This window comes from Tetrao urogallus, assembly GCF_951394365.1.
Source record: "Tetrao urogallus genome assembly, chromosome: 11".
In the NCBI taxonomy this organism is placed as follows: domain Eukaryota; kingdom Metazoa; phylum Chordata; class Aves; order Galliformes; family Phasianidae; genus Tetrao; species Tetrao urogallus.
The window spans coordinates 8202785-8230079 of NC_136824.1; the positions used below are offsets into that span (position 1 = coordinate 8202785).

Genomic DNA, 27295 nt, shown 5'->3' on the forward strand with positions numbered 1-27295 from the left:
CACTCGTGTGATGACAAACTGAATTGTCATCTTGGTACCATAGAGTTGTTGTAAAAAGAAAAAAAAAGGCAATAACTTTTCACATATGCTTATCTTCTCAGAAGAAAAATTCTTAGACAAAACAGAAGGTACCTGAAAGTGTTACAACATGTTAAGTTAGTTATGAACAAGAAACAGACTGCACATCTCTCTGCAGTCCAATATCCAAGTTTCTAGAGACCTACCTCAACTCCTGAATGCCTTTGGATTAACAATGGAATACAAAACCAATATGTGACTTTCATTTATCCACTCAGACAACTGTTTAGTGAAGTGTGGCAGGAAAGATTTCTTGAATTCATACGCTATCACTGGAAGTAAGGAAAAATGATTGTCTGGAATTTTTATCAATATCAGTTAGTCCTAATGAGTAACTAAAGAAACCAAAGACAGGTTAGTTTTCCTCCCTGAACTTCTAACTAAATGCATCATTATTTAAAATGTTTGACTACTCAGTGAAGCAATAAGTTTAGTGACATCCTTTTATTTTGGAACAAGCACTCAGTAAGTCAGCTTCCCTCTTTTGATAATGAAATATTCCACAAGAGCAACCATTATGGTTCAGTTAGGACCTTTCACCCAAAACACTTGGATTTTAGCACCTTATAAAAAGAGTGAAAGTAATATTATCTTGGTACTATCGAATTGAGACAGTCAATACTGTGCTCATCCTCTGAAAAATTATGTGGACCACAAATACTGGGTGCATTTAGTCCTAAATACATAGAAGAGGAAAAGGAAAGCACTGCTAACCCATGAGTTTGCCTGAAAACTGATGGCATTATAATAAAACCTTCCTGACCACATAAAGGCTTTCAAGGAGAAATGAGACTTGCTCTCATACATCAAGGTTCACGTTATTTAAACCACTGATCATTTACAATCAACCACGGCACGCTCAGGAATTTAAGGAAAAAAATTAATCTGGTTATTAAACATCAGTAAGAGATATGTCAACCTCGAAGTTTAACTCCGCACTGTGACTAATGTTTTTACAAGGATTCAAGCAAACCATTAGCACAACAAATTAATTCCAGAGTTAAAGCCGTATCTTCTAACTCACTGCCTAGATAATGGGGTACTGTTCTTTGGCAGCAGCAGCAACTTGAATGCCATGAATGTGACTTTTCACTCTAACACTGTCCACGTTGGCTTTGTAGCTTCCTTACACTCAACTGCATCACATCTGATGGGTACAGAATCTCTGTACTGATTTGGAGTGCATTAGCTGAGTGTCTGACTAGCTTCTATTATGTATCAAAGCACTTCTGTGGATTTTCACTGACAAACAGAAGAGTTTTTGTTTACAGAAAAGCAGTCTAACCAAACCCATCTTAAACCTGGCCATTTCAGACATCTTTGGCCACCATAACATTGTTCTTGGCAACTTAAGTCGTTTTGCAAACTGAGAGTGGCGAACTGGCTTCCTAAAGTATCTTTTAGCAAGAAGCCCTGCAACAAGGAACCAACGACCAACTTGCAACCCCAAGACGAACAGGAGCTACTACAGATTAACACTGGTGTATTCTGAGACTCTATTCCTTCCTCTCCACCTATGTTCATAACCTCAGACATAGACCTGTATGTTAACTTTGAACAACAACAAAAGCATAAAGAATTACAAACTAAAGTAGTCAACTGCTGGTATTAAACATTACCGTTTCTGTAACTAAACAAACAGCCAACATTAATAAGTAAACATGTGTATTTCAACACAGAAGTCTTTAAACCTCAGTAACATCTGCTTCCTTCCTTCTCCTCTATAAAGCCAGAAATTGTAAAGAAAGTTAAGTTTCCCTTCAAGGAACAGAGTACTATTCAGTCTGGTTCATGCATCTGTCATAGGTCTTCTCTCTGTTTGGTTGCACGGTTGTCCTCTTGGCTGCTTTTAGATTTCTTCTCTGCATCTTTTTTCTTCTTTGCTTTCTCAGGTTTGGTTTTGTTGCTTCCTTTCTCACTTCCATCTGCTCCTTTGCCCGGATAAACCTGGCCTTCCAGAGTAACATCTGCACACCTTTCTTGACTTATCAGGAAGTCTTTGATCTCCCAGGCATAACCGCCATCACGGAGCATAAAGATTGCACGATTTGAGCCAACAATAAACCTAGAGGAAAGATGCATAATTTTTCTGTTAGTTCTGTGCTTTTCCAGTGCTAAAACGTTTTATTTCATTCAGAGCCCCTCCGAGACAGATATCCATCTAAAAGCAAGTAATTGGTCTTGCTGTTTGGAGATGTGGACGAGAACAGTTTGCTAGCATGGAAGAATAAAAAGTGTTAAGTTTAGAAATAACCAAGTAGGAGAAAGTATGAAGAAAACGCTAGAACTAATTTGATGCTATACAAAATCCACTGATGGGCATTAAATCTGATTTGTTCTCTCACTGCAAACGTTCCCAGTTTGCAGTGAGAGACTCAAGACTGCAACATTCCTGTTTCAAAACCATCCACCCTCTCTTGGACAGAAATCTTATTTTTAGCCAGAGGAACAAAAACCCTTTGTGGTTACACATCTTACGAGTAGGATGTCTTCCATCAACATGAAGGCAAACTACTGCAGCTAAAACTGAAAAAAAGCTGAACCATGAGGTAAAAAGAAGCTAGGCTATATGTAAACCACAAATAAGTGTTAAAAATATTTATGCACAAAACCAAAATTTTTCTAAAGTGACTTAGAAGAAAAACAATTGTTATATGAACTGACATAGCAGCAAAGAAATAGTAGGAGTTGATAGAGCTAGAGAAGAGTACAGGATCAACAGTGGAAAAGACTTCCAGGAAGGAAAAAAAACAAGATTTCTGAGCAAAACTTTACCCTTGCATACAACGGCGTACCTCTGTACATCATAGTTGGCGTTGAAGAGACTTCCCTGCCACAGACTAGTAATTTCTTCTGTCTCTTTTTCCGTGGGATTTCCTGACACTGTGACAAACATCATCAAAGTCTTCCCTTTTTTCGTCAGTTTCAGGATGCTTTCAGGCTTGCCTGGATCAATTTTTGAGAAATCTATTGGTGCTGGAGGCCTCTTGTGTTCAGGAAGATCCCCCTCCTCAATGTCATCGTCTTTCTATATTGAAAAGAAGGATGTGTTAAAATTAAACTGTTGAAGAAAATGTTCTTTTCAAAAACTCACCACTGTTTAGGGAATAACTCTGCTTTGATAAGAAAGCACTGAGTAGTTTGAAGATGGAGACCCCCGCATGAAAAGAAACCGTGAACTTTGCCTCAGGATAAGTCACTTATAAACCCTCTCCTCAGAGCAATGCACATTCTCACTCCAGCAGGTAAAATCTCATTTTATCATATACTGAGAAATATTCCATCCTCGTGGCTGATCCAATACAAACCCACTAGGTGCTTCATAAAATAACACCTTTTCTTTCAGTTTCATGGAATTTTATTAAGTACACAATGTACCTTTAAATATAGAATCTCACACAATTGAATCATAAATGTTCTGAACATGAATGAACGAATTATGAACCGTACTTTCTACCAGTCTGGATAGCAGGAATAGCACAAAACCAACATATTCCACAGCTCTGAAACAGAAAGGCAGAAACAATGTTTACAAATATTCCCTATACAACACAGAAATTGACTACAACCTCAACATAATGATACATATTACCTATTTCACCCTTAACTATTCAACCAAACATCTATAAAGAAGTATTACTAAAGCTTCAATTGAAATAAGTGGTCAAAAGATCCGCTAAATGTCACTTCCCTTGATGATCCTGCACAAACTATCACATTTTTATTAATCGAGTTAATTACAAAGTAAAGGATAGAAAGAAAAGTGTAACCCTTTGCTTTGCAACATCAAGCAGACTAATTCATTTAAATGCTAATGTGCGGCTTCAACAGGAAAGCATTACATACAGCAGCAACCTGCTCCTTCTCTCTCAACCTCATCTCCTAAACTTCTCTCACCAACATCTTGGATTTTTATTTTTAAAAGGATCTGCAACATATGCCATCCACATCCATAGTCCATTAAATAACCATAGCTCAGATTCAAGCCTGAGTAATAATCTGTTTTAAAGGATATGTTGTTTTAATAACAGAGCTGAGAACCTGGTCCAGGGGTTGCTCTGTTTCCACCTCCTCTGGACTCAAGGCTGCTGGAGAGGCCCTTACCACGAAGGAAATCTCTACATGGCAGAAACCAAGTGCACTTTTCCTATCCTTTCACCTCTAACAAAAGCAGTGACTGAATACAGCAAGTGCTGTAAGTTGTGTAAGCTGAAGCTCACTTACTGATGCGTCTTGGATCAACAAGACTTCAATATTAAAACCCTTTAACACTGGCAAGCCCGCACTGTTCCAGCCTGCTGAAAGGGCGCTCAGAAACCTGGAGAGATTTTCATAATAAGTTCGTTTGCTCCCACTTTGGTGCTATCTAAACAAGCTTTCAAAACACTGAAGATTGCAACGAAGTCTCTAACAAAAATTGTTCATAAGGAAATGTAGTTTCTGTCCTTATGGCCACAAAAATAGAAAATATTAGGAGTCTTAATCTACTGAAACCAAGGAAACTTGGCTCTGCACAGATCCCTGCCCTATGCCCCCTCACTCCCGAGCATAATTCCTGCTCTTATCCAAATCCATAACAGCTCCTTTGTTTCTCTTATCCCACCCCTTCAAGCCAATTAAGCCCTTTCTTCTTTATGCTCCATCCACCCCACCCTCAAGTCTTTCCAGTCCCCTGTAGGCATCCCAACAGCTACTAGAGAAATGCCACACAGCCGACCATCAGAATTGTTGAGCTCCCACTACCATTAACTTGTTGCTCACATGGCTGTGCATGCACGTCCTCGGCTGCAATGCCAAGCCGAGCTGCCCAGCCACAGCTGCACACAGTATGTCTGCGAGCAATCGTGCAGCACTCTGTGAAGTGAAACAGAGACCTCCAGCTACAGGGAAAAGAGCAGAGCTGCTGGCCACACAGCTGGCACAGAACATGAAGCAGGAGAGCCCCAGAGGCACCAACCCTTCTGTCCAAGCAACGAACTCACCACCTCAGACAACCTTTCCTTCATGATTTGCCGTACTATGCCAAATTAAGCTGAATTTGCCCACTACAATCATTTTATTTATTTATTTATTTTTTTTAGCAGCCAGGACTATCTGCTTCTTGCCTGATTAATAAAACTTTAGCTTTTTAGCCGTTTCCTTTAAACGCTGTCTCCATTTTCCAAGAAAACACCTTTCTACAGGGAGAAACCCGCACCACTCTACGTTACGGCACAGCTCACCGCCGGCTTCGCGCAGCCCCCCCCTCCTCCCCACCGCTCCCGCGCACGGAGCTGCTCCTTTCCGGCAACCCCAGCCGCGACCTGCTGTCACAGGGTCGCCTGCAGCCCCGGGCAGCCCTACTGCCCCGCCAGGCCGCGGCCATGCCTGGGAAGAGCCGCCCGCTCCTCCGGCCGAACGTGGAGACCCCAGCGCGGGCCCCCAGCCCCGCCCCGCACCTCCCACTGCTCCAGCAGCCGGGCCATGTCCGCGTCGTTGTAGTCCCGAATGTCTTTCTTCTTGGCCGGCCCCGCCCGCCGCTTCCCCTCCGGCTCCTCGGCGCGGGCCGCCGCGCACAGCCATAGCGCCAGACCCAACGCGGCCCAACGCGCGGCCGCCGCCATCTTGTCCGGTAGCAGGCGGGAGGGGAAGGAGGGCGGCGCGGCCGCGTGAAGGGGCGGGGGCGCGGGGAGGAGGGGCTGCAGACACGGGCGGCGAGGGCGGGGGGAGCGGGGAGCGGGTGGTCGGAGGGCTGCGCGGCTCCGGCTGCGGAATGGCTCGGTGCTGTGCCACGAACCAGCTCCCGAATAGAGAGCAGGGCATTTGTTCTTACTAGTTAAGGGGATGGCGAGGAGCTGTGTGCGTCGATGGCTGTGACGGGAACCGGCCCCGCGGCGCTGTCTTCTAATACTATCTCAGCAACATCCGTTTTTTATTGGAAGATCTAAAAATAAAGCTGCTTTCAGTAAAGTATAACTCCAGAGCACCTGAGCACCACACGCACACGACTTTTTCTTTGTAGATACTATTTTTCCACTTTTCCATTATCCAAACGGATCACACAGATTAACATTTCTATAGGCCTATTCAAGCCTTCGTTCTTTCCTCAATACAAGTCACTTAATTATAAATATCGCAAGCTTTTGCCTTTGGGACATGGATTCCAGTAAGCTCGAACACTGGAACAGAAGGAAGCATGAGAGTAACCGCAGAGTTGGTACAGAGCGGGGCAGCAGGATGGACTCCACCCAGCGAACATCCAGCGCAGTGCTGTCACTGCATCCAGGCCTGAGGCAAAGCAGGAGCCCACTGCGCTGCTGGCACAGAACAGCAGCAGTAATTAGGCAGGGGTGTGGGTTTGGGATGCTTTCTGCATCCAGGACTTCTGAAAGGATTAAGGCCCTGATGGGAGATGGCTGCCAAGGGCTCGTGCAGTAGATAAAAACGGAGTCTCCAAGCCTCAGCAAACAGTGGAGGGGATGGGATGCAAGACTGCAGTACCTCGATAAGCAACCACCCTCCTCTGCAACCTCCATCCTGCAGATTATTGTTTTATTATGTTTCAGAAACACCACCAGTATGGTTGAGAAACAGGAAGCTGTTAGGCCATAGCTATTCATGGAGCTTGTTAAATATACAATAACTGGAACAGGGTTTTAGTCAAGTGCCTCTCACAAAGCTGTCCAGTAAGTCACTAACGAGCACATTTGCTCAGTGCCTTCTCATTGGGTATAACAAATATCATATATATATACACACTACATCCCACAGCCCTATGAGGTTTTAGTGAAGTATGTTCCTGCTAACTTTGTTATTATTGGATCATGCTTAACTTCACTAAAATAAAAAATATATCAATTTTAGGAACGTTGGACTAAGCAGTATAAAAATACACTTTTATTGAATTTCTACTGGGAAATATTTTCAACTGTTTTCTGTTATTAGAGCAAACCAGGCCAACTTGACATTCATTAATGTCTGGTGCGACATTCACTTGCGGATCTAAGGAGTAATCCAATTTCCTTTGTTAAGTGAACAAGTAGTACAGTTTTCCAGCATTGCACCAAACAATCCTATGTATCTGTCATGCATATAAAAGCTTTAACTTGAAAGAAGGGTTTTTCATGCTTACTTCTAAATTTGCAACTACCAAGCAGCGTTCTGTGCTCAGGAAGAACTTGTTTAAAGTACATATGCTCTCCACAGAGTCAGCTGCAGTTCAAACACTTATTCAGCCTCTCTTTATACTCCATTGTTCTTTCCTGTACAAGAACAAAAATCCACACAGCTAGAAATACATATCACTCACACTGAAATAAAATTGAATTATTTTTTTCATTGAAACATGATGTATTTCATTCAAAGCATCTATAGATGCGCATAAATATGTTTTTTTTTTTTTCCTTAAGCATTCTTATATTCCTTATAAGTTTTCATAGTCTTAGCAGCTAACACTATTATGGTTACAGTACAGAACATACCTGATAACAAATGGCTACTGTCATTGTAAATTGCAAATACAAAGTGTTCACTGCTTTATTTTGAAAGCCCCATTTGTCACGTCAGGAGATGTTTCAAGCCGTAGGTGTCATTTCATCTTCTAAAACATACGATTTTTATCTTAGTATTTTCAAAGATAACATTACAATTCAATAAGAAGTGCAAATCTACCTCCCCCTCTTGATGTAAAATGTTTTCACATGGTTGGGTCAGGTTGCAATTTGAGAAGATTCAAGCTGTCCTAAATTTCTGCTAATGAAGTTTGGGATTCTCTGTCCCGTTGCCTTTTTTTAAATTTTAAATGTAGGTGTTAATTTTTCAAACTGTATTTCTGCAAAATTTACTTCCTGTCCCTTTATTTATCACGAGTTAGGAGAACATGCGTATTTTTTTAGCTGCCAAAAGCTCTTTCAGGTCCTTGGGGGTGGTAGGTTTTCATATCCAATTTTCTATTTTAGTGTGGATGCTCATTCATCATAGCTTACTTTTCTTTGCAAATAACTACAGTAGGGGAAATATGCATGATCTTAAAGCTTGTCCCTTGACAGTTAACCTTGGAAAGAACAAACAACTTGAAATCATCAAGGAAAGGAAAGGGCAGAGCTGTCTTGGGAGGACATACAGACAATTTAGAGATTAAAAGGAACTAACAAGATCAGAAGATTAGCCCTAAGCATGCAGAAGGGAGGAAGAACACAAGGGCTACCTGCTATCATCATATTCCACGTCTGGAAGAAGTAATTCATTTTAAAAACTCTTCTCATACAAGAGAATGTTTAACAGTGGCTCAAATGAATGAGGTGTTGCAGAAGGCAGACTGTAAGCAGTTACTTAGAATAACTGAAATGATTAAGGTCTGGTGTGCAGCTGTACTCTGATTGCAGTCAGATAGTTGTTAGAACTGCTTTTGCACCTACCTGCTTAGCAAACGACCATGGCAATACAATGTTAAATAATACAGAAGACTTGGTCAGTAACAGATGCCAGAAAATTTGAAGCAAATTTGAGATGATCGAACATTCAGAGCGCTCTTACTGCTTAAAACATTGTCAAATATTTTACAGGGTGTCAGGGTATTCCAAGTTACTTAAAGTATAACATTCAAAATTAGTGTTTTAATAGGTGAAATTAAGGTTAAGTACTCAAAATTCTCCCTGCAAATGTAATCTAATGCATGAGCTCTCGTGCAAAGACAGTGCATATGTTAAATCAGACTTGTACAAACAGCCTGCTCAGGCAATAACCTGAAGAAAGAGACCTATACATGTTCCCTTTAAAAACAACAAAATATTTCTACATCTCAAGAAGAAAATATGCTTTTTAGTATTGAATATGCTGTCATCCAGAGCAAAAATAAACATCTGAATGATTCAGAATAATTTCAGTCTAAATTAAGGCATAAAACAAACACTCACTTGCCATTCAGTAACACAATAAGCATTTTTGTTCTGGAGCTAATCAGACCTTTAATTGCTGGATCCAAGTTAACATTCTCCCCAGTCACAGTAAATTAGTGTGATTTGGATATAATTCGTATATTATAAATTACAATTTTGGACTGAATGGAGATGCTTGGCAATGACACACGGGCTTTATAACTTGACCTATCTGATCAGGTGGGGGGGGCAGAGGGGGAGGGAGGGGTATGACATCTGACCTTCTTGTCAGCATCCACAGAGCTACACACTGATCTTTAAATTCAGAAATACCACTGAATGTTCCTGTTAATACTTGTCTTACTGCACAATTTGCTAGAGATATGTGGTTAAAACTATGTATTGTTATACAATTTAAAGTTACCCTCTTAAGGAAAGAATTACGTTAAATCAATGTCAAGGTTTACACAGCTCCCAGAGGAATTCTATTTCTAGTCTAATCTCCACAATCTAAGTGAAATTAATTTTGTAGTCCCAATTTAGTATTAGGTTTACAGGTCACTTCTGGCACCTACATCCACTGTAAGTAATACATCACACAAACTTCTGATGAGTTAAAGCTGCTGGCTCCTCTCACAGACTATGTGGAAAGAAGTGTAGGATCAGAGACTGTAAAGTAATCTTACAAAAACATCTATTAAAATTCTCTTGTGACAGATATTAAAAAGGAGTGGAGTTTATTTAAAAAAAAAAAAGAAAGAAAGAAAGAAAAAACCCTTCTGCGGAGTATTACAGCGGCAGGACTGAACACATTATCAGAAGTGCAATTCAGGAAGGGTGGGCCCTTGCACATTTTGTTTGAAGTACCATATTCTCCTTTGATCTCAAACACATACAAAGAAAACAACCGCCAGACAAACACCTCAGACCAAAGACACTGAAGGGAAGGTCTGGGATTCCTGTTTATGCCAGACCACTCTTACCAATGGCATCTACCTTTCTTCCATTAAGTGCTTACAAACCTGTGCCTGCTGCTGCTCACCCACTCCTGGAGGGGGAATGGACACAAGCAGCTATGTTGCACCTCCTGCTCCTAGCACTCACCTTATAAAACACCCGACATAGGGTGGATAACTGTATGCGTGGATGGTAGACAAGAATATGAAGCACAAAGCCATTAATAGCTGTTTTATTGGCATAAAACATGGCACAACCTTCCATCCTGTGAAAAGACAAGTTTTTTAGCTGTATTTTCCTTACCACAAAAATGTCTTTTTTCAATTTCAATGTACTAAATATCCATATTAACAGCAGGAGACAACCAATTGATTATATATGGTAAGTGGTAAGAACAGCTGTACAATAAACAGTGAATAAAAGAGAACAAAATAAAACCTACTTTTGCTGTATTATCGTTCAGTTGCAGCAGCTAGCCCGTATTTTAGGCATAGCTGATATTTACCATTATTTATGCAATATTTTTTTCTTCAGATACTGTGTTTTTAACTATGCCATAAAAAAGAAAAACAAAACATCCAAACACCAAGCTTGAGTCTGTCTGAAAGCATGCCCACTGTTCTATAAACTACTTAAGCACAAAATCATTCTCAAAGATGAAAAAGCAGAACTCATGCATTTGCGTTTTGTTCTCACAAGAGATCAGCTAACTGTTCCCCCAGATCTCACACTGTCTTCTTTAGCTACAGGCAGAGCAGTTCTCAGGTTGCTTCCCCGGTGTATGAGCCTTGATTACCTCTGCAGATTCAAGACAGACCCAGGCCTTGCAGTTTTAGTCTCTCGTGAAGTAAAGACAGTAAGCACCAATCACAAAACACTTAGCACCAACCATTTAAGACAAAATAAATCTTAAAAACAATAAACCAGTCAACACACACACCTTTCCTTCTTTATGTCATATCTACTGCTCCAGTGCTGGCAAAAGGAAGGCCCAGCTTCTTCCAGCCTCTCTTGCTAAGTCTTGCTCTGTGTCAAATAATTTCCTTTGTCAGCCTCTGCCAACATCATCCTTCCCTCATTTCTAGTTTCCAGCCTGACAAGCCAGCTGCATCCCCTGGAACGGGAGCTATCATCCTGTAATTACCACCTCATGGGTTTAGTCATACAGCTGACATAGGGAACCATTGAAATGCCTTTTATTCCTTCATCAGTTAGCTCCCTATTACGTTAGATCGATACATCCATACAGGAAAGTAATATAAAGTAGTGTAGCTCATTCTATCATAGCCTTCCTCTCATCAACATGGCCACATACAGTGATCATAAAATTATTACAACTCCGTATTGTTCAGCTATGACTCAACATCGGCTATAGTGGCAAAAAAAAAAAAAAAAAAAAAAAAAAAAAATCAATTTCTTAAAAAAAAAAAAAAAAAAAAGATTTTTGTAAGTAATAGAAGGCACACATTGTGTGAAACGATTCATGAAAGACTCCAGTTTTTGTTGTATAAAGCACAATGCGAAATAAAGATCAATGTGACAAAAGAAGACCTATCACAAGTAAGCCAATCTTCTGTACACTACTAAGCCACGCTAAAAAGCCTTTTAATCCTTTCTATCTGACAGTGCCTGCTGTTTCCAGTCCCACAGTGTTATTTCATTCAGACTGACAGCAAAAATCTTTCTACAGCCAATCCTCATCACCTCATTTTCATGTCTCCTTAGTCTGTACACTAATTCATGGCTGCCCAAGTCCTGCACGGCATTTTTGAACTCAGCAGCCATGAAATCAAGCAGGTATACACAAATCCTCCCAGAGACATGCAAAGAACTTAAGAAATACCCGCCCCGAAAATCACTGAGTAAAATTTTCATCCTGAACAATGCAGATACATCTGCTGGGCCTTTAAGGCATATTGTAGCTGTTCCTCAGTGCTACTCAAATTACTAGACACAAGCAAATCTGTCTTCAAGGCTCCCATTTACAGTAAGGTTATGTGTTTATGATCAAATAATGGCCTGCAAATTGTATAAAAATAACAGAAGGAAATAGTTTTTCACTAGAGTGTCACTACATGGGGGCGGAAGAGAACCGGTTAGTTATGGATATACTGAAGACAAGTATAAGTGGTTCCTACCCCTCCTCCCTCCTATCATCCCTTACAGCACAGATTTTTTTTTTTCTTTTTCTTAAACAATGTGCAGCTTGTTCTCACAATGCATTTCATAATCGTGCTACCTACTCAGGTTCACCAAAAATAGCCAAGGGCTTATTCCTGCCACTTAGTGATAATACTGAAAAAGACTATCTATAACAGTGAGTCAAGTCAAGTGGATGGAGCCAGGCTCTTAGTGGTGCCAAGCAGCAGGACAAAGGGCGATGGGCACAAACAGGAACATAGGCAGTTTCGTACAAACTTCATTACTGTTTGGGTGACAGAGCACTGGGGCAGGCTGCCCAGAGAGGTGGTAGAGTCCCCTTCTCTGCAGATACACAAAATCAGATGCTTTCCTACGCAACCAACCTATTCCAGGAAATCTGCTTTAGCAGAGAGATGGACCTCCAGGGGTCCCTTTCAACCTCTATGATTCTGTCTATTTTCTATTTGTTTAAATTCCAAAATGCAAGCCAAATGAGATGGCTGGGTCACTCTTCATCATATATTTACATATATACAGAAGAACAGAACACTTGAGGCTACTGCTGGAGCAAAATGACGTCTGGTAAGATGAATCTGGAGTCAAGCAACTGACCAAATTACAGTAATGACCACTTTTGCCCCTTGCTAATACCAAGGCTGGTAAGCAGTAAAACAATCCTTTGAACAGATTGAAGAAGCTTGAGGAATATTTGCTTTATATTTAAGTGGTTACTTCTTCCTAACCGCTAGCTCTGGTGGCCCTTTCTGCTGCTAGAATTGCCAAGGGTTAGGGCCTCGCTTTGTTTCTGATGTGAGCAGCTGGGATGGAGGCTTTGGAAGAACAGCAGCAGAAACTCTGTCCAAATCCTGGATGTCTCTTTTGTCCTGGGGCAATGACACAAACCATATGGAGACTCCTGCGGCAGCATCTAAAAATGGAGAAGATTATTAGGTCATTTAACACCTCTTCTAGCCAGGCACGAGACCAAAGGTTTCTAAAATGAAATACTCAAACTCTCATTAAATGTAGTCACTACTCGTTAAAAGAAACTAGGTTAATATTCTTATGAAAGGCATTCCTCATGCTACATAATTTCTCACTGCCTCACTGAAGGACATATCTGGAAATATTTTGCAATGCAATTCAGCTGGCTTCTGCTGCCCACTGATTTTTATTTGTCAGAGTATTCTGAAATCACTCCTATTTATAGTTTTGAAAATGAGCTGTTGGCAGCAAACCAAAATTGTTTAGGCCCAAATTGTGACCTTCCATTAAACTGCTATAATCTGATTTAGGTAAACAGAATCTCCCTCATGCTGTTACTGCGAGGAGAGATGGGTGGAGAACTGCCCATTTTCAACACACCCACAGCTGCCTATCTGCCCTTCCATCCATCCTGGCTCTACAATAAGGGCTCCCCTCCACCCCACAAACCATGCATCCTGTTAACCCTACCTCTCCCAGAACTGTGTTCCTCCCGCTCAGTGCGAGCAGAGAAGGCCAAGACTCCTCTAGGCAGTGGGTGAGGAAATGTACTTATTTGTACTTGTTTGGAGATCTTAAAAAGTATGCCATTAGGTGGGCTCTCCTTGTGCCAGGGTGACACTGGCTTTGGCCTGCAAGGTCCTGCAGGTCTAACTTCCATTCACAGCAGTGTCACTCCTACCCCTGCAACAGTATGAACATAGCAGGACTTTGTGTAAACATAAGCTGGGACAAATATACTCCGGATGCATGCTGCCTGCTATATGCATGTAACCAACTGCCAGAATTGGAAAGCCTGAATGAAAGGAGAGAAAGAGCATTGATATTTGGCCGCAGAAGGATGCGTAACAAATGCAAAATATGGATTCAACATGGACTCATTCTTTTGGGTTATTTTGATGGGGATGTGGCACGACAGCAGAGAGCCTCATGTGTGTGACATCAATATTCTCAACACCACCGTTTACCAAATGATACATTCATTCCCCATAGACACTTCCAGGGAATGTTAAGCCCATCTTCCTAAAACTCATTCCAGCATACTTAGTAGTTTTCACTTAATTATTTAATGGCATTTACTTGTCTGCCTCGGACTCCCTGAGCCCAGCACCCTCCCATTAACATCAATGCAACTCCCAGTGCGCTCCAGGGCAGAAACAGGCAAAGAAAGTGCTTTTTTCAGGGCTTCCCATGCACAAAGTAAACGTCAGGAAGACTACATTCTCCCTGCTCCATTCTAACCAATGGCAGCCGACCTTCGAACAGGGACACCAAATTCATTTCCCATGGTTAAAAAAAAAACAACGTGTTTAAGTCTCGTTTCATGCTACAAGCAGCTAAAGGCAATATTTATATGCAAATAAAAGAGTAACGATGTTTATACCACCGATTACGGCTAGCAAAACATAAGACTTTTAAAGTAAACGGAAGAAAAGGAAGCCAGAGCCCGGCTGCCCTCCCGCTCTCTCTCCCTCCCCCCCCCCCCCCTCCAGGCCGCGCACCTGAGCCGCACACGGCCAACTCACCTCACAACGCGGCTGCTACTGGAAGATGCCCGGCCCTCCGCTCCCATCCCCACCTCCTCCCACCCGACGGCTGCTCTCCGCCACGCGCGGTATTTATTTACTTCGGCCCTCCGCTCTCGCCGCGCGCCGCGAGGGGGCGCCATACGGAGCGGCGGCCCTCGAGGCCGTCGCGGTCGGCGCTGCCGTCGGCCGGTGCCTGGCGCGGGCGGCGCCGTCGCGGCACGGCGCTGCTGCCCCCTCCGCCGGGGAGGAGCGGGAGGCGACGGGCGGGGAGCGGGGCGGCGGGGGGGAGGGCAGCGTTTAAACGGAGGGCGGTGACACCGCACAAAAGATTGCGATAGGCTCCGGCGAGGTTACGGCGGAGGCAACGGGGAGGGGGAGAGCCTCCGTCAGAGCCGTGCAGCGTCTGGCTGGCAGCGCCGCCGCGGCCGCCTCTTCCCAATAGTTTGTCTGAGAGCCCGAGAAGGGAATTTAAAAGAACCTCTTTTCGTTTTATTTTTATTTTTCTTCCCCGGGACTTGGCGATCGGCGGCGGAACATGGCAGGAGGAGCGCGGGGCCGGGCGGGATGCAGCATCCGCGGTCGGAGCGCGGAGCCCCCGCCCTTGTTTGCGGGAAGAGCCTAAGTTGGAGCGGCGGCGGCGCGGCGGGGGCCGGCCGGGGCGGGGCGGCGGCGCCGAGCGGGCCCAGGGCGGCGGGCATGAAGCGGCGGCGGGCGGCGGGCGGCCGCGTGAATGACCGAGGCAGGAAGGAGTGAGGCAGCGGCAGAAGGAAGGGGAGCGGATCCCGCCCTCCCTCCCCAGCGCCCGGATCCGGTGGCTCTTTTAATTTTTTATTTTTATTTTGCCTTTTGCGTGGCTTTTTTTTTTTTTTTCCCCTCCCTCTTTTTTTTTTTTTTTTTTTTTTAACAAACCCCCTCCCACGGTCCCTTCTCTCTCTCTCTCTATCCCCGTTCTCCCCTCCCGGCCCGGGCGGGCCACACCCTCCGCAGCGCTTCCTGCGAGCCGGCGGCGCGGGGCCGCGGCGGGCGCGCCGGGGGCGGCACATGGTGCGCAGCCGCCGCCCCTCCGGCCCCTGCGAGCAGCGCCCGGGCGGCGGGAGGGCGGCCCCCAGGGCTGCGGCCCCGCGCTAGCTCCGCTTTAGCTCCGCTCCTCCGGGCTATTCCGTTTCCTAAAGGGAACTTTGCGCAGGATCCCGCAGCCGGAGGAAGGGAGGGAAGTGCAAAGACGAGGGGAGAAATATATATATATACGTATTGCTAAGCCGCACGATGCCGGAGCGCGGCCCGGGGGCTCCCGGTCAGCGCAGAGCCGCCGCTGGAGAGCCGTAGAGCGGAGCCTGGAGCCGGAGCGGTGCGGGAGCCCCGGCGGAGCTCGCCCCCCGCAGCACGGCAGCCCCGGCGCCCAGAGCCTTTTCTTGCCTCCCGGCGATTAATGGAATGATGTTGCGGAAAAGGCAGAGCGATCCTGCCGGGCTCAGTCGGGACTGCTCGGGCGGCGGCAGAGGCGGCGGCAGTGGGGTAGCGAGCGGCATGCGAGGCCCCCCCCGGCGCTATGGCTAGCGGCGGCTCTGGCAAGTCCAGCAGCGAGGTGTCCGGCGGCGGCATCCCCAGCGGCAGCTCCCTGCAGAGGAAGAAGCTCATCTCTATCTGCGACCACTGCAAGATCAAGATGCAACTGGTGGCCGATCTGCTTCTGCTGTCGAGCGAGACCAGGCCGGTGAACACTGAGAGCTTGTCTGTCTTCGGTGAGTCTTTCGAGAAGTGCAGGGACACGATTATCGCCAGGACCAAAGGACTTTCCATCTTGACCCACGACGTCCAGAGCCAGCTCAATATGGGACGCTTCGGGGAGGTGGGGGAAAGCCTGATGGAGATGGGGGAGCTGGTGGTCTCCCTGACTGAGTGCTCTGCCCACGCTGCCTATCTGGCTGCAGTGGAGACTCCAGGGGCCCAGCCTGCCATGCCCGGCTTGGTGGATCGCTACAAGGTGACGCGATGTCGGCACGAGGTGGAGCATGGCTGCGGGGTCTTGAAGACCACCCCTTTGGCAGATATGAGCCCTCAGCTCCTGCTGGAGGTTTCCCAGAACATGTCCAAGAACTTGAAATTCCTGACAGACGCCTGTGTGCTGGCCAGTGAGAAATCCAAGGATAAATTTGCTAAGGAGCAGTTCAAACTCAGTGTCAAATGTATGAGCACCAGCGCCTCCGCCCTCTTGGCGTGTGTCAAGGAGGTCAAGACTTCACCCAGCGAGCTGACCAGGAACCGCTGCGTCTTGTTCAGTGGACCTTTGGTGCAGTCTGTCTATGCTCTGGTGGGCTTTGCCACTGAGCCCCAGTTTTTGGGTAAAGCTGCCACCATCAATCCGGAGGGCAAAGCTGTGCAAACTGCTATCCTAGGAGGAGCCATGAGTGTGGTTTCTGCTTGTGTGCTCCTGACCCAATGCCTCAGGGATATAGCCCAACACCCCGAAAGTAGCACCAAAATGAGCGATTACAGGGAAAGGTTGAGGAACTCAGCTTGCGCCGTCTCAGATGGTTGCAACCTGTTATCTCAGGCACTAAGAGAAAGATCTTCACCCAGGACTTTACCGCCAGTGAACTCCAATTCTGTGAATTAACCCCCACACCTTCTGTTCAGATCTCAGTCATTGCTAAAGGAAAATAATATCCCACCTCCTCACCCCTGTTTTGTATACCAAAGAATTCGCTTGGATGGGCCCAATCCTTTGATTTCACGTGGTGAAGAAGCAGAACAGCATATTCAAATTATACGTACTAACAAAGGTAGCCAGTTTGGGCTTCTTTTTATTTTGAGCAAGTACCTGCAGATAAATGTTCCTTTATTCAACCAGATCTTCACACAGATGGTAATAGCAACTGTTTAAAGGTTTTATATTTGGGGAGGTGGGGATATCTGAACTAACAAAAAAAAAAAAGAAAAAAAAAAAAAAAAAGGAAAAGAAAATAGCTTTAATCGCGCTGGGTGCGGTTTTTAAAGTTTGTCTTGTCTTGTCTTCCGAAATTTCCCTTCTAAATTTTACTGTTTGGTTGTGCAGGAAAAAGGTTACCTCAGTTCTCATTCGTTTTAAAAATGAAAAGAAGAAAACACCACCATGTAGATGATGGATGTAGCTACTATTTTGTTTGTTTTTGTTTTGTATGACTTTTTTTAAATTTTGCATCAAGTGTTAGGTTAGAAGTGCATTTGGTGTGTAGGAGTGGAAGGACTGGAGGTTGTGATTACGTTTTCCATGTGTTGATTTCCAAACTGGGGGAAAAGCTACTGTGAGTGTTTAAACAAACAAACAAAAAAATTACACTATAACAGAAGTGATTTTTAATTTTTTTTTTTCCAATGTCAGTTTTTATCTTGCATGTACTGGAGTATTTATTTCATCTATTAAAATGTTATGTTTCTCAGATGTCTTTCTGTGAATCTCTTAATACTTGAATAATTGAACAACAAGGCCTGTTTGCATTCTGTGTCATTTTCCCCAGGGAATGGGTGGTACAAATGTAACTAGTGCTAGACAGCAGCATACAGGCTTCAATTCAGTTCTTTATTTTCTTAACTGCTGTCCGGCCTTCTCAGGACGGATGTCTGTGATAGAGATACTCTTTCATTGTATTTGTGGAGCTGTGTGCACTGGGATTACTCTATCTGCAGGGCTCTGGTGGTTGCTGCGCAGTGACATAGGCTGGCTTTGTCTTTATCAGCATTCCGTGTTATCTTGGAGACGCTCGTGTATTTTAACTTCTGCAGATGTCGCAGGCCACGTGTGTGAAAGTTGTGAGATTTCATTAAGGACTTCTTGGGATGAAAAAGCCTGCCTGCTTATGCATTGTAGGAGCGTGAAGGTTTGGACTGGGCACTGATGGCTCAGAGGTTGGTGTTGGAGCTGTTCAGTGCAGGTTTCTGTCAAAAGTACATGGAATTTGATGCTGCAGATATCGTGTAAAGTTAGCTAATGCTCAGGCCTGGTCCAACTCCAGTTGGATTCCTTGGGAACTGCGAGTGGATCTTAGAGAACACCACAGTAGTTAGTGTAACTGCAGTGACCTTTTCAGCCTGATATTTGTAGGCTTGTGCCATCTGTTGCCCTCTGTATGTTCCCTGAAAAGTAAATACGAAAAGCAGGTCTTTGGCTGAGTAGGCCTCGTCTGTCTGCCCAGCTTCACTGCATAACTGGATTTTTTTTACAGGTCTGCAAATTGAACAATGTTGAAATCTATTGGAAAATGTACCTTAAAACTGTTGTTACTGTGGTTTAAACCTTTACTGTGCAACTACTGTCCTGTTTGTTTCCTTAAAGAAGTAGGTCTTTGGCTATGGATATAGAACAGTCAGTGAAAGGTCTCTCCTTCATAGCATTTGTGTTTGTCTTGTCCTGCATGTGGTGCTTTTACTTAATTTCAAACATGAGTAAAATGTGTAGTGGACAAGAACCTCCTGTCAAAGGAGATACATCCTAAACTTATATATTCATATCTTCAGGGTCAGAAAAAACAATTTTCCTTCGGCATAGTGGACCCCAGTATTAGGTGCTGTTTATTTTGAAATGAAACTTCTTGACTTCAGTGAATTGCACTTGTCTTTGTGGAGAATGGGTGTGACTTTCATACTACGCTCTGTGCTGCAGTCTGACTCCATCACTGTGTGCTGCAGAGGCATGCATGCAGTGTAGTGAGAAAGTTCTCTCATGTACATACGTATCTGTCTGTCCATGTATACACACACATGCACGTACAGACTGACACATACTGTTCTAACCTTGACTTAGATAATCCCGTTTGCTGGAATATCCAGCTGAGGAGCCCTCCCCAGGTATTTCCTTAGAGACTCTCGCATGCATGCATGCACGTTTTCCCATCTGGATGGCAGGCACAGCTGTAGGACTCCCAGGGGACTCAGAGGAAGCCAAGGCCATCTACAGGGAGGTCCCGCGCCTCCTAAGTGTTTGCGGCTGTCTGCTCAGCTATCCTTTGTATCTCCCTCCCTTCCAGCATGTCTGCGTGGAAGCCGAGATAGTGTCCCAGCCTGCCCTTCCTTTTTTTCTGCAGTTACGCTGAGGGGAAGGAGGAAAAAGGGGCTGCAGCAAACATAATGCTTTCAGGATGTGCTATCTTGTGTGGCTGCTGAAGGGAGGTGAGGAACCGGCTCCACCCTTCCTTTGCATAGATCCTGGATGGGGCAGAAGTTCGTGTGGGACGTGTGGGGACGGTGCTAGAGGCCTGCAGGGCCCACGGCTGGGGCAGGGCCTGCTCCACACATGTAGCCTCCATCCTGGTCTAGCCTGGTGCTCTCACGTTACTGTGCCCCAATTTGGGGCTGCTTCCAGATACACCAGGGGATTCTGAAGGGCAGCTCTGCAACATGTCTGACTAGAAAGAACACACAAAACAAAACAAAAATGTCCTACTGTTTCTTAATTGTGTTTCTGCTTAACCATTTTTGGCACTGCTGAACTAATTAGATTCTTTTTGATTCATTGTTACATTATTAATGAGGTTGAGTGGATCACAGCACAGCTTCTTTATTACCTCTGCCTATGAAAGGCAATATATTATTAATGATGTTAGTGCCAGTTTGTGTTGTTGTGATATTTTAAGTGGTTTAGTACAATTTCTGTTTGTAAGAAGGGTACTGTAAATCCTACCCTGCCCCACCCCAACTTCTGAGTGTATTTTGAAGTACATATGTATATAAATATGTATATAACTTCCTCATTTCTTTCCAGAGTAGAACTCCCACTGATGACAGAGGTAGACATGCACTGCTCTGGCCTCAGCTCAAGGCAAAATCTGTGCTACATGTTTTTAACGCAGCAAAGTTCAACAAAGGGCTTTTGATACGAATGCAAACGTCTGTTTTGATGTATTCTGAGCGAATGGTTAACAGGAAAAAAACTTCATAAAGAATTGATGTATATTGGAATAATTGCTTTGGAATGTATTTCTATAGAATTCTGATATGAGACATCGTTTCAGTAGGGATATTTGTATTTTGTATTTTCTGGGACAGAAAAAAATACATGATGGACTTTTTGTCAGGGTGCAATTCCAGATCACATAGGCTCACTAATGATCACTTGGCCTCTTACTTGAGGTCCTCATTGCCCAGATGCTTACACTGTTTAGCTAGGCAGGTAGTGTCGCTATTTCAACACAGGATTAGACAAGCATTGGATTCTGACTTAGAACCTTGGTGATTCTATGAAAAGAAAAATATTTCAGGCTGCTTATATCACATATATCATAGATCTCCTCTAACAGTGTATTTAATAAAAGGGTTAATGTATTTCTAAACACATTATGCAATGCATGTTGGTAGCCAAAAATAACACTATCCCCACCAAAAGAGAATTAAGCTCATTTTTTAAATGTGAGAATTTTTTAACAGGGTAGAAGTTGCTGCTTTTGTGTTGCTTGTGAATTTGATACTACCTTTTGGTTGCTTCTTCATCGTAATTAAGTTTTGTGTTGGTTCAATGCAGTAGCTGAATTGTAGAATTTGACATCATAGGGATGTGTTTTCTGATTCTAAAGTTAAAAGCTCTGTGAGACAACCAGTAAGCTGGGAGCAAAGTGCTATTGAAAAGCAAGTACGCTATTTAAGGGAACTTGCAAATGTAAATCCTTGTTATTTTTCAAAACTAAGAGGGGGAAAAAAAAAATGACCATGGGTCAGATAATTCCCTTCACTTTTTACCACAGGAAATGATCAAAGTAGCAGAAAATCTGCTCTTTTTGGCCAAACTTCTGTCAGAGACAGAAGGGGTCGAGCCAACACATGGTGTATGCAGCCTTGCAGCAAGAGGGGATGTGGCTGATGGGAAAGGAGGTGGAACCAGAGAAAATCTGTAGGGTAATACCTCCTGTTAAACCCACAGGAATTTTCCTGTTCTAGATACAACAGAGGTTGATCCAATAAAGCTGATCTCAAACAACGGATCTTTTTTTTTTTCCAGGCTGTTGGATGCTTGTGAACGAAGACATTGGGCTAGCAGTGTTTGAGATGCTGTGTCAAACAGCTGTACTGCTGTAGGGAACAGTGGGTCTCTAGGGATGACGTGAGAAGTACAGGCAAAAGCGTGTACCTGCCAGAACAGTTGGATGGTAAACTAAGGTGCTTTCTTGTTCTGTTTTTAACTCTCTCCCTCCTTACCGCCCTCCCCATCAGGCTCTTTGTGTAGACTTTACAGGGGAAGCAGATGGTAGGGAGCAGAACATTTCACTCCAATTCTTTATTCTTGCTGCCCATGTAAGGTGCCAGATGGGCATTGACAAACATAGAAATTCTCTTCCTGGAGCCCAGAAGAGCTACAGGAAGAGCAGAGCTCCAAGCCTGCCCTATCTTCACAGGATCAGTACAACACATTTTTCTGGGGCCTGCTGCTGTCACTCGTGGGCTCTGTGCCAAGGCACTTAAAAGAAAATCCGAGTGGCAGCTTGGAAGTGGCATCCAGGCCAATGAAGTATTTTGTGCAATGCACCAAAATGCCACCAGGCTTGGCTTGTTCACAAACGGGGCAAAAAATTTACAGGCTAGCTATGAAATGGAAGGCCAGTTCCTTCTTAGGAATAACTCAGAAAATTAAATGTGGAGAGGTGTTTATTTGCATGGCAATTATGAATTATCAAAATTTTATATAGAGTGATTCAAAGGTATATTTAATTGACATAACTAATGGTATTATGAACCATTTTCTTAATGAAGAAGGATGTCTATGGACATGAAGAGTCTCCACGACTCAGTGAAGTCTGTGTAATTACTTAATATTTTCCACTATGCTAAAACAATAGGGGTCCGCCTGTACTGCAAAGTGAGGAATAATGTATTGATTTTAATAAATCTGAATCTTTTCCTAGAACTGGTTTTATTATACTGCAGTTGTTTGAACTGAAAGGCTCTGTTTGTTTGTTCTGTTTGTTCTTTTAAACCGCACAGTATACGGCACTATATGCAGACAAAGTCAAAAGCTGCACTTCAGGAATAATGCAGAGATTCCTGGGGTCCTTTGTCAGCTTGCCAGACTCTTGTTCCTGTTCTGACTTAATTTTTTTATATATATATAATTTCCTTTTATGTTAATAAAGGCTTCTTGTGGCTGTAAAAGTTGAAATTGTCTTACTCTATAGACAGCCTGGTTCTTATGTAGATACTATTTAGATTATTTAGAAATCCTGCTGGCTGCCAGATGGAGCTCCTTTGGATTTTATGTTAAATAGTTAGAAAGCTAAATAGCTTGATTTTTCTCTTCTCCCTCCCTTTCTCCTTCTCTTCCTCCCCCAACAACAACAAAAAAATACTTTAAAAGTAATAACTGGCAACTTGCTTACTGTTACTTTTAAAATCAAATTAGTTCAGGATGAAGTGACTGCAAATATGGGATATGTCCAAGGAGTTAGTTTTTGGAGGGTTTGACTTACTTAGCAGTATTTTAAACCAGCAGTTTTTCTTTGAGTTTGTTTGAGCTGCAGGACTCCACTGAAGCCTAAGGACAACGAATCCTGAAAAGCGCAGAACACTGCCTTGAATGCTGCAAGTAGCATTTCTTACAGGTTCTGAACTTCAGATGGAAACCCCAAGACAGTCTTAGACTACAGTCATGTTAGGATTTCTGGAAATAAGTTGAAGGGTGTGGTTCAGTGGTATGCTGGGCTGCTGTAAGCAGCTCGGATCCCTGAGTTTGTTCAGTCAGCCTTTGGATGAGCGTGAGCGGCTGTGGTAGCTCCCGTGTCTCTCACCTCCCTGACCTTCTGAAGTCTGGACTTCAGAAGCTGTGTCACTTCCTTTGGTTGAAACTCAGGTGCACCACTAGGAGTTTCCTGACAAATCGGTGCCTGTTGTGCACTGTGACTGCAGCACCGATGCATGGAGGGACCTTATTTCACACCGTCTATACAAGGTGCTCCTCCAGCTCTCGCAGAAAGTGCCTAGAAACGCTGGGGATCAACACTCTGCTGCTTATACTTCTGCTGTCATTAACTGCTGAACAGGGTCAAAAGAGTAATTTTAGCCTCCAGAGTTACATTTTTTAAAGTACAGAGTGAAAAACAATGTGATTTTCTAATCGCTTTTTCAGTATGCGTTGGTTCTGTCTGATTCACATTAAATATAGGAAGTCTCTTGAGTTGGTAGGCATGCTGCTCAGGTTTGCTTTGGCCCCTGTTTGCATTCTAAATGGGTGCCCTATAGAATAAAGAAAAGCCAGGGAGGTCTGTATGTGCAGTGTGACAAATTATAGGCCCCCTGGCACTTCTGAATTGCCACATAGTTAATACGATGGTCTTATTTAAATGCTTCAAATTTAATCTGTGTTTAAAAATTTACTCTCCGTTTAAAAATTTAGCATGGAATCAGTCTGTTCTGGCAATGTTAGATCCATAATTCAAAAACTTTTCCCCCTTTTATTACTTTAAGGTAGCCGTTAGTCTGAAACTTTTCAATTTCTGAGTCTGGCTTAAAAAATAAAAAGGAAATTGAACCTTATATTTTGGTTTAGATTTTTTGAAAGCTTTAAAGCTAATGGGCTGACCTATTTTTGAATTACAGAACATGGAAAAATAGTGGGTGTATTCTTTCTCATGTTGAAGAAAGCTATTGTTTCTCGTCACATGATGAAAAGCTTGCTTTTTAAAAAGCTGAGATTGATGTGAGAATCTATGAGCAAATCTAGCTGCTTAAAATGTTCTTAGCACTGAGCTTAAACAGTAATTCATTCAGAATCTGTAATCTTGTCTTGTCCTGTGTCTGTCATATTAGAGAAGTTTGTGTCAACAGCCTGTAAGTGGAGTTGGTAGTGTTGGAGCAGGCTGATGAGCAGCTGAAGTGAGTGGTACAAGCTGCAGAAAGACATCAGTACTATCTTTGAAACTTAGAGATAGTGCTGCTGGGTAAGGCACTGCAGGCTGTAGTGCTCATAAAGAGTTGCAGTGAAATGCAAGTCTAAAAAATGTCATGAGAGAAAGAGAGTTGTCTCAAAGTGAGGCCTGTACCATGTGCTTAAAAAAAGGGGGGAAAGTCCAACTTAAAATGTGTGGTCAGAACTGTAAGGGCATTTGAAGGCTGAACTCCCAGTGAAGGTAATGGGACCTGTGGGTCTGGATGTTTGGTGGACCTGGTCGTTTGTGATGAAGCGTGACTGCATACCTTTTTAAAATTAATCATAGAGTGTTTTGGTAGAGTTGTACTTATGCTCTCTAAAGTTGGAAGTTCTCAGTTCAAGGGGGACAGTGTGCTGTAATTCTGTTCCTACCATCCTGACCTCCCAGTGGGGGTTACCAGCTCTTGTGATCCCTGCATACGCCCTAGCTGGCAGGCAGCCAGGGCCCTGGCTCTACCTCATTTGCTCTTATGATTGCCAGATGCCAGCATCTTGCATCTTCCCATCAGAATCACAGATTTCACCTCCCTCCCTCCGCCCTCTGCTCCTGGTACAACACCCAGATGTGGAACAGAGATCCCTTTGTACTGTGTGCATGCTATCCTCATACAAGCCGCGTACTTACAGATAGTTCATGCCAATTGAGGTTCAGCTCACATTACAAATATACCTGCTCTTGCTGTTTCTATATGCAACTTCCAGCTACCTCAATACCACATCCATCCTTTCAAAATACATCTTGAAGAGCTGTCTGTAATCCATATTCCTGGGAACTGTGTTTCTCACACAGTTTGTCAGAGAGCTTTAACTCTATTCAGAAGAAAGGGAATTCTGACCTCAGGTATTTATGGGGTGTTCTTCAGTAGGGATGGTGCTGAGTTAGCTGGATACTGCGAGACGTAGGTTAGTGGCTAGCAAAGTTCTTGCAGCTCAACAGAATAGCACCTAGGCTTCATGTGGCGTTTCCTGGCTCTCTTTGAATTAATTCTGCTGTTCTGCTAATGATGTGCATTCAGTTAATCAGCAACGTGAGTACAGTGAGAGACAGCATCTGGATTTGCACTGCACTGTAAAGTCTATTTATTGCTGAATCTTTTAAGAGTGGGCCTTGAGCCTCCTTTTAGAATTTTGCACGTTAATGGTGGACTTTATCTCATGCTTAGCTTGTACTACCACAGATTTTTAATTTTCATTTTGATTCTAATTTGCCTTAATTTTTTTCTCCAACTGAAAAACAAACAAACAAAACCTTGCTTCGTGGATTTGTCCGATTCTCTTCCTATCCGCCTTGCATGGACAGTTTCAATATAACATAATAAAGTGAAAATCACTTCCTTAGAAAAACAATTTTCATACTAAATTTCAAAAGCACATTCTGAAACGTGTGAGCTTTTCGTTTGGTCCGTGGCTAAAAACAGACTTGTCCATTTGGGTAGACCAGAGGAAAAGCCATTCTAGACTAAAGCTTTTTTGTCTTGGTGTATAAGGCAAAATGGCAAATGCTTTTTGGTTCTCTTGCATGATGGCTTGTACTGTACTACCTAAAAAATCCCTGTTTCCTTCAATATTGCTATTTTGGACTTGAGCATTCCTTTGATTACAGGCTCAGCACTTTGCAGTCTCTTGCCTTTAAAAAATCATTGAATGATTTTGTTTGCATTACATCCTATAAGTTTAGCTTTGTTAAAGACAAGAAAGCTCTAATCAGAATTGCGTGCCAATTCTTTATGAGGTCCCTCTCATTTGGCAAAGGAACTGCTTTAATTACACCTTGTTTTCTGTACTGTGTCACTGTAAAAGGAGAGAATACGCTGCACATGTAAGGGGGTGAAATAATTCACTCACCTCTTTGAAGCTTTTGCTATGTTGTTTTCCCTTTTCCTTTGGAAATACTGGTGGGCTGGAGAAGACTCTTCTTGGGATGAGAAATGCACTTTGCAGATGTGGAATGGTGCTCAGAAGTTGAAGTAAAGCAGACTTTAAAGGTTATTAATTCTATCTGATAGAAACATGATAAAAAATCATAGTGACTATTTCATAGCTTTTCCCAGCACAATTGCATTAGCCACAATTCTACCTGTTTGGTTTTTGTTACATTAATTTGATATTACTGTTAGAATCATCTATATGAGAAAAAATATCTATCAGATGGAGTAGTTTCACATACAGACTATGCAGTTGCTGGTTTGGGATCCTTCTTAGGGCTGTGATGCAAATGTTTCCCTGTGAAGCTGCACTTTGCTGAAGTGAATCCCTGATATCCAGGGAATATCAGTCCTGGCCAGGGAATAAAGCATAAATAAAGTTTAGAACACCTCTACACGAAAATTCTTTTAGTTGGACAACTCTCAATAGCTGTCTGAGCTAGTTCCCCCTCTCTCCCCTGTTTTGTTTTCAGAAGTGGACTGGAAAACAATCAATATCCCTTTTGTCCATTAGATGTTGTGTAGTTCATTTATTACACTTTGAAATACCTTTTTTTGCACTGACAGTCGATTTGCATTGACATCCTACAGTTTTATTTTAGCAAAACCCCTCAGCTTGTGCTTCAGTTGTATCGACTGCATGTGAATTCTGCCTAACTGAATGTGAATTCTGCCTCAGAACTAAAGAATCCCAGCTAATGACTGAGTGAAATGATACTGAGTTCATTTCTAAGCAGAAAAGCCAAAGCTTTGTGAAAGTTGGTTTGATGACAGATTCAACCTAGTAATTTTAAAGGCTCAGTGTATTTGCAGTAGCGTGTCTGAGGATTTTTGAAAGCCCCAAGCACAATGTTTTTAAACTGTTTATCGCTGCTCTAGAGATCATGGAGTTGTCTCCTCCAGACCAGGTTATTAGGAATTGAAGCTTAGAGCGTACTT

General features: G+C 43.3%; 2 protein-coding genes across 2 annotated transcripts; one reads left to right on the forward strand and one right to left on the reverse strand.

The window, feature by feature from the left end:
- Positions 1-1878: 1878 nt before the first annotated feature.
- MESD (mesoderm development LRP chaperone) lies at positions 1879-5681 on the reverse strand (the record flags this gene model as incomplete). The annotated part of the gene is made up of 3 exons (XM_079540735.1): positions 1879-2143; positions 2874-3106; positions 5517-5681. The coding sequence occupies 3 exons, from the start codon at positions 5679-5681 to the stop codon at positions 1879-1881; spliced, it is 663 nt and encodes a 220-aa protein (XP_079396861.1).
- Positions 5682-16094: 10413 nt separating this feature from the next.
- Positions 16095-17162, forward strand: TLNRD1 (talin rod domain containing 1; the record flags this gene model as incomplete). Its single annotated transcript, XM_079541189.1, has 1 exon — positions 16095-17162. The coding sequence occupies one exon, from the start codon at positions 16095-16097 to the stop codon at positions 17160-17162; it is 1068 nt and encodes a 355-aa protein (XP_079397315.1).
- Positions 17163-27295: the final 10133 nt, after the last annotated feature.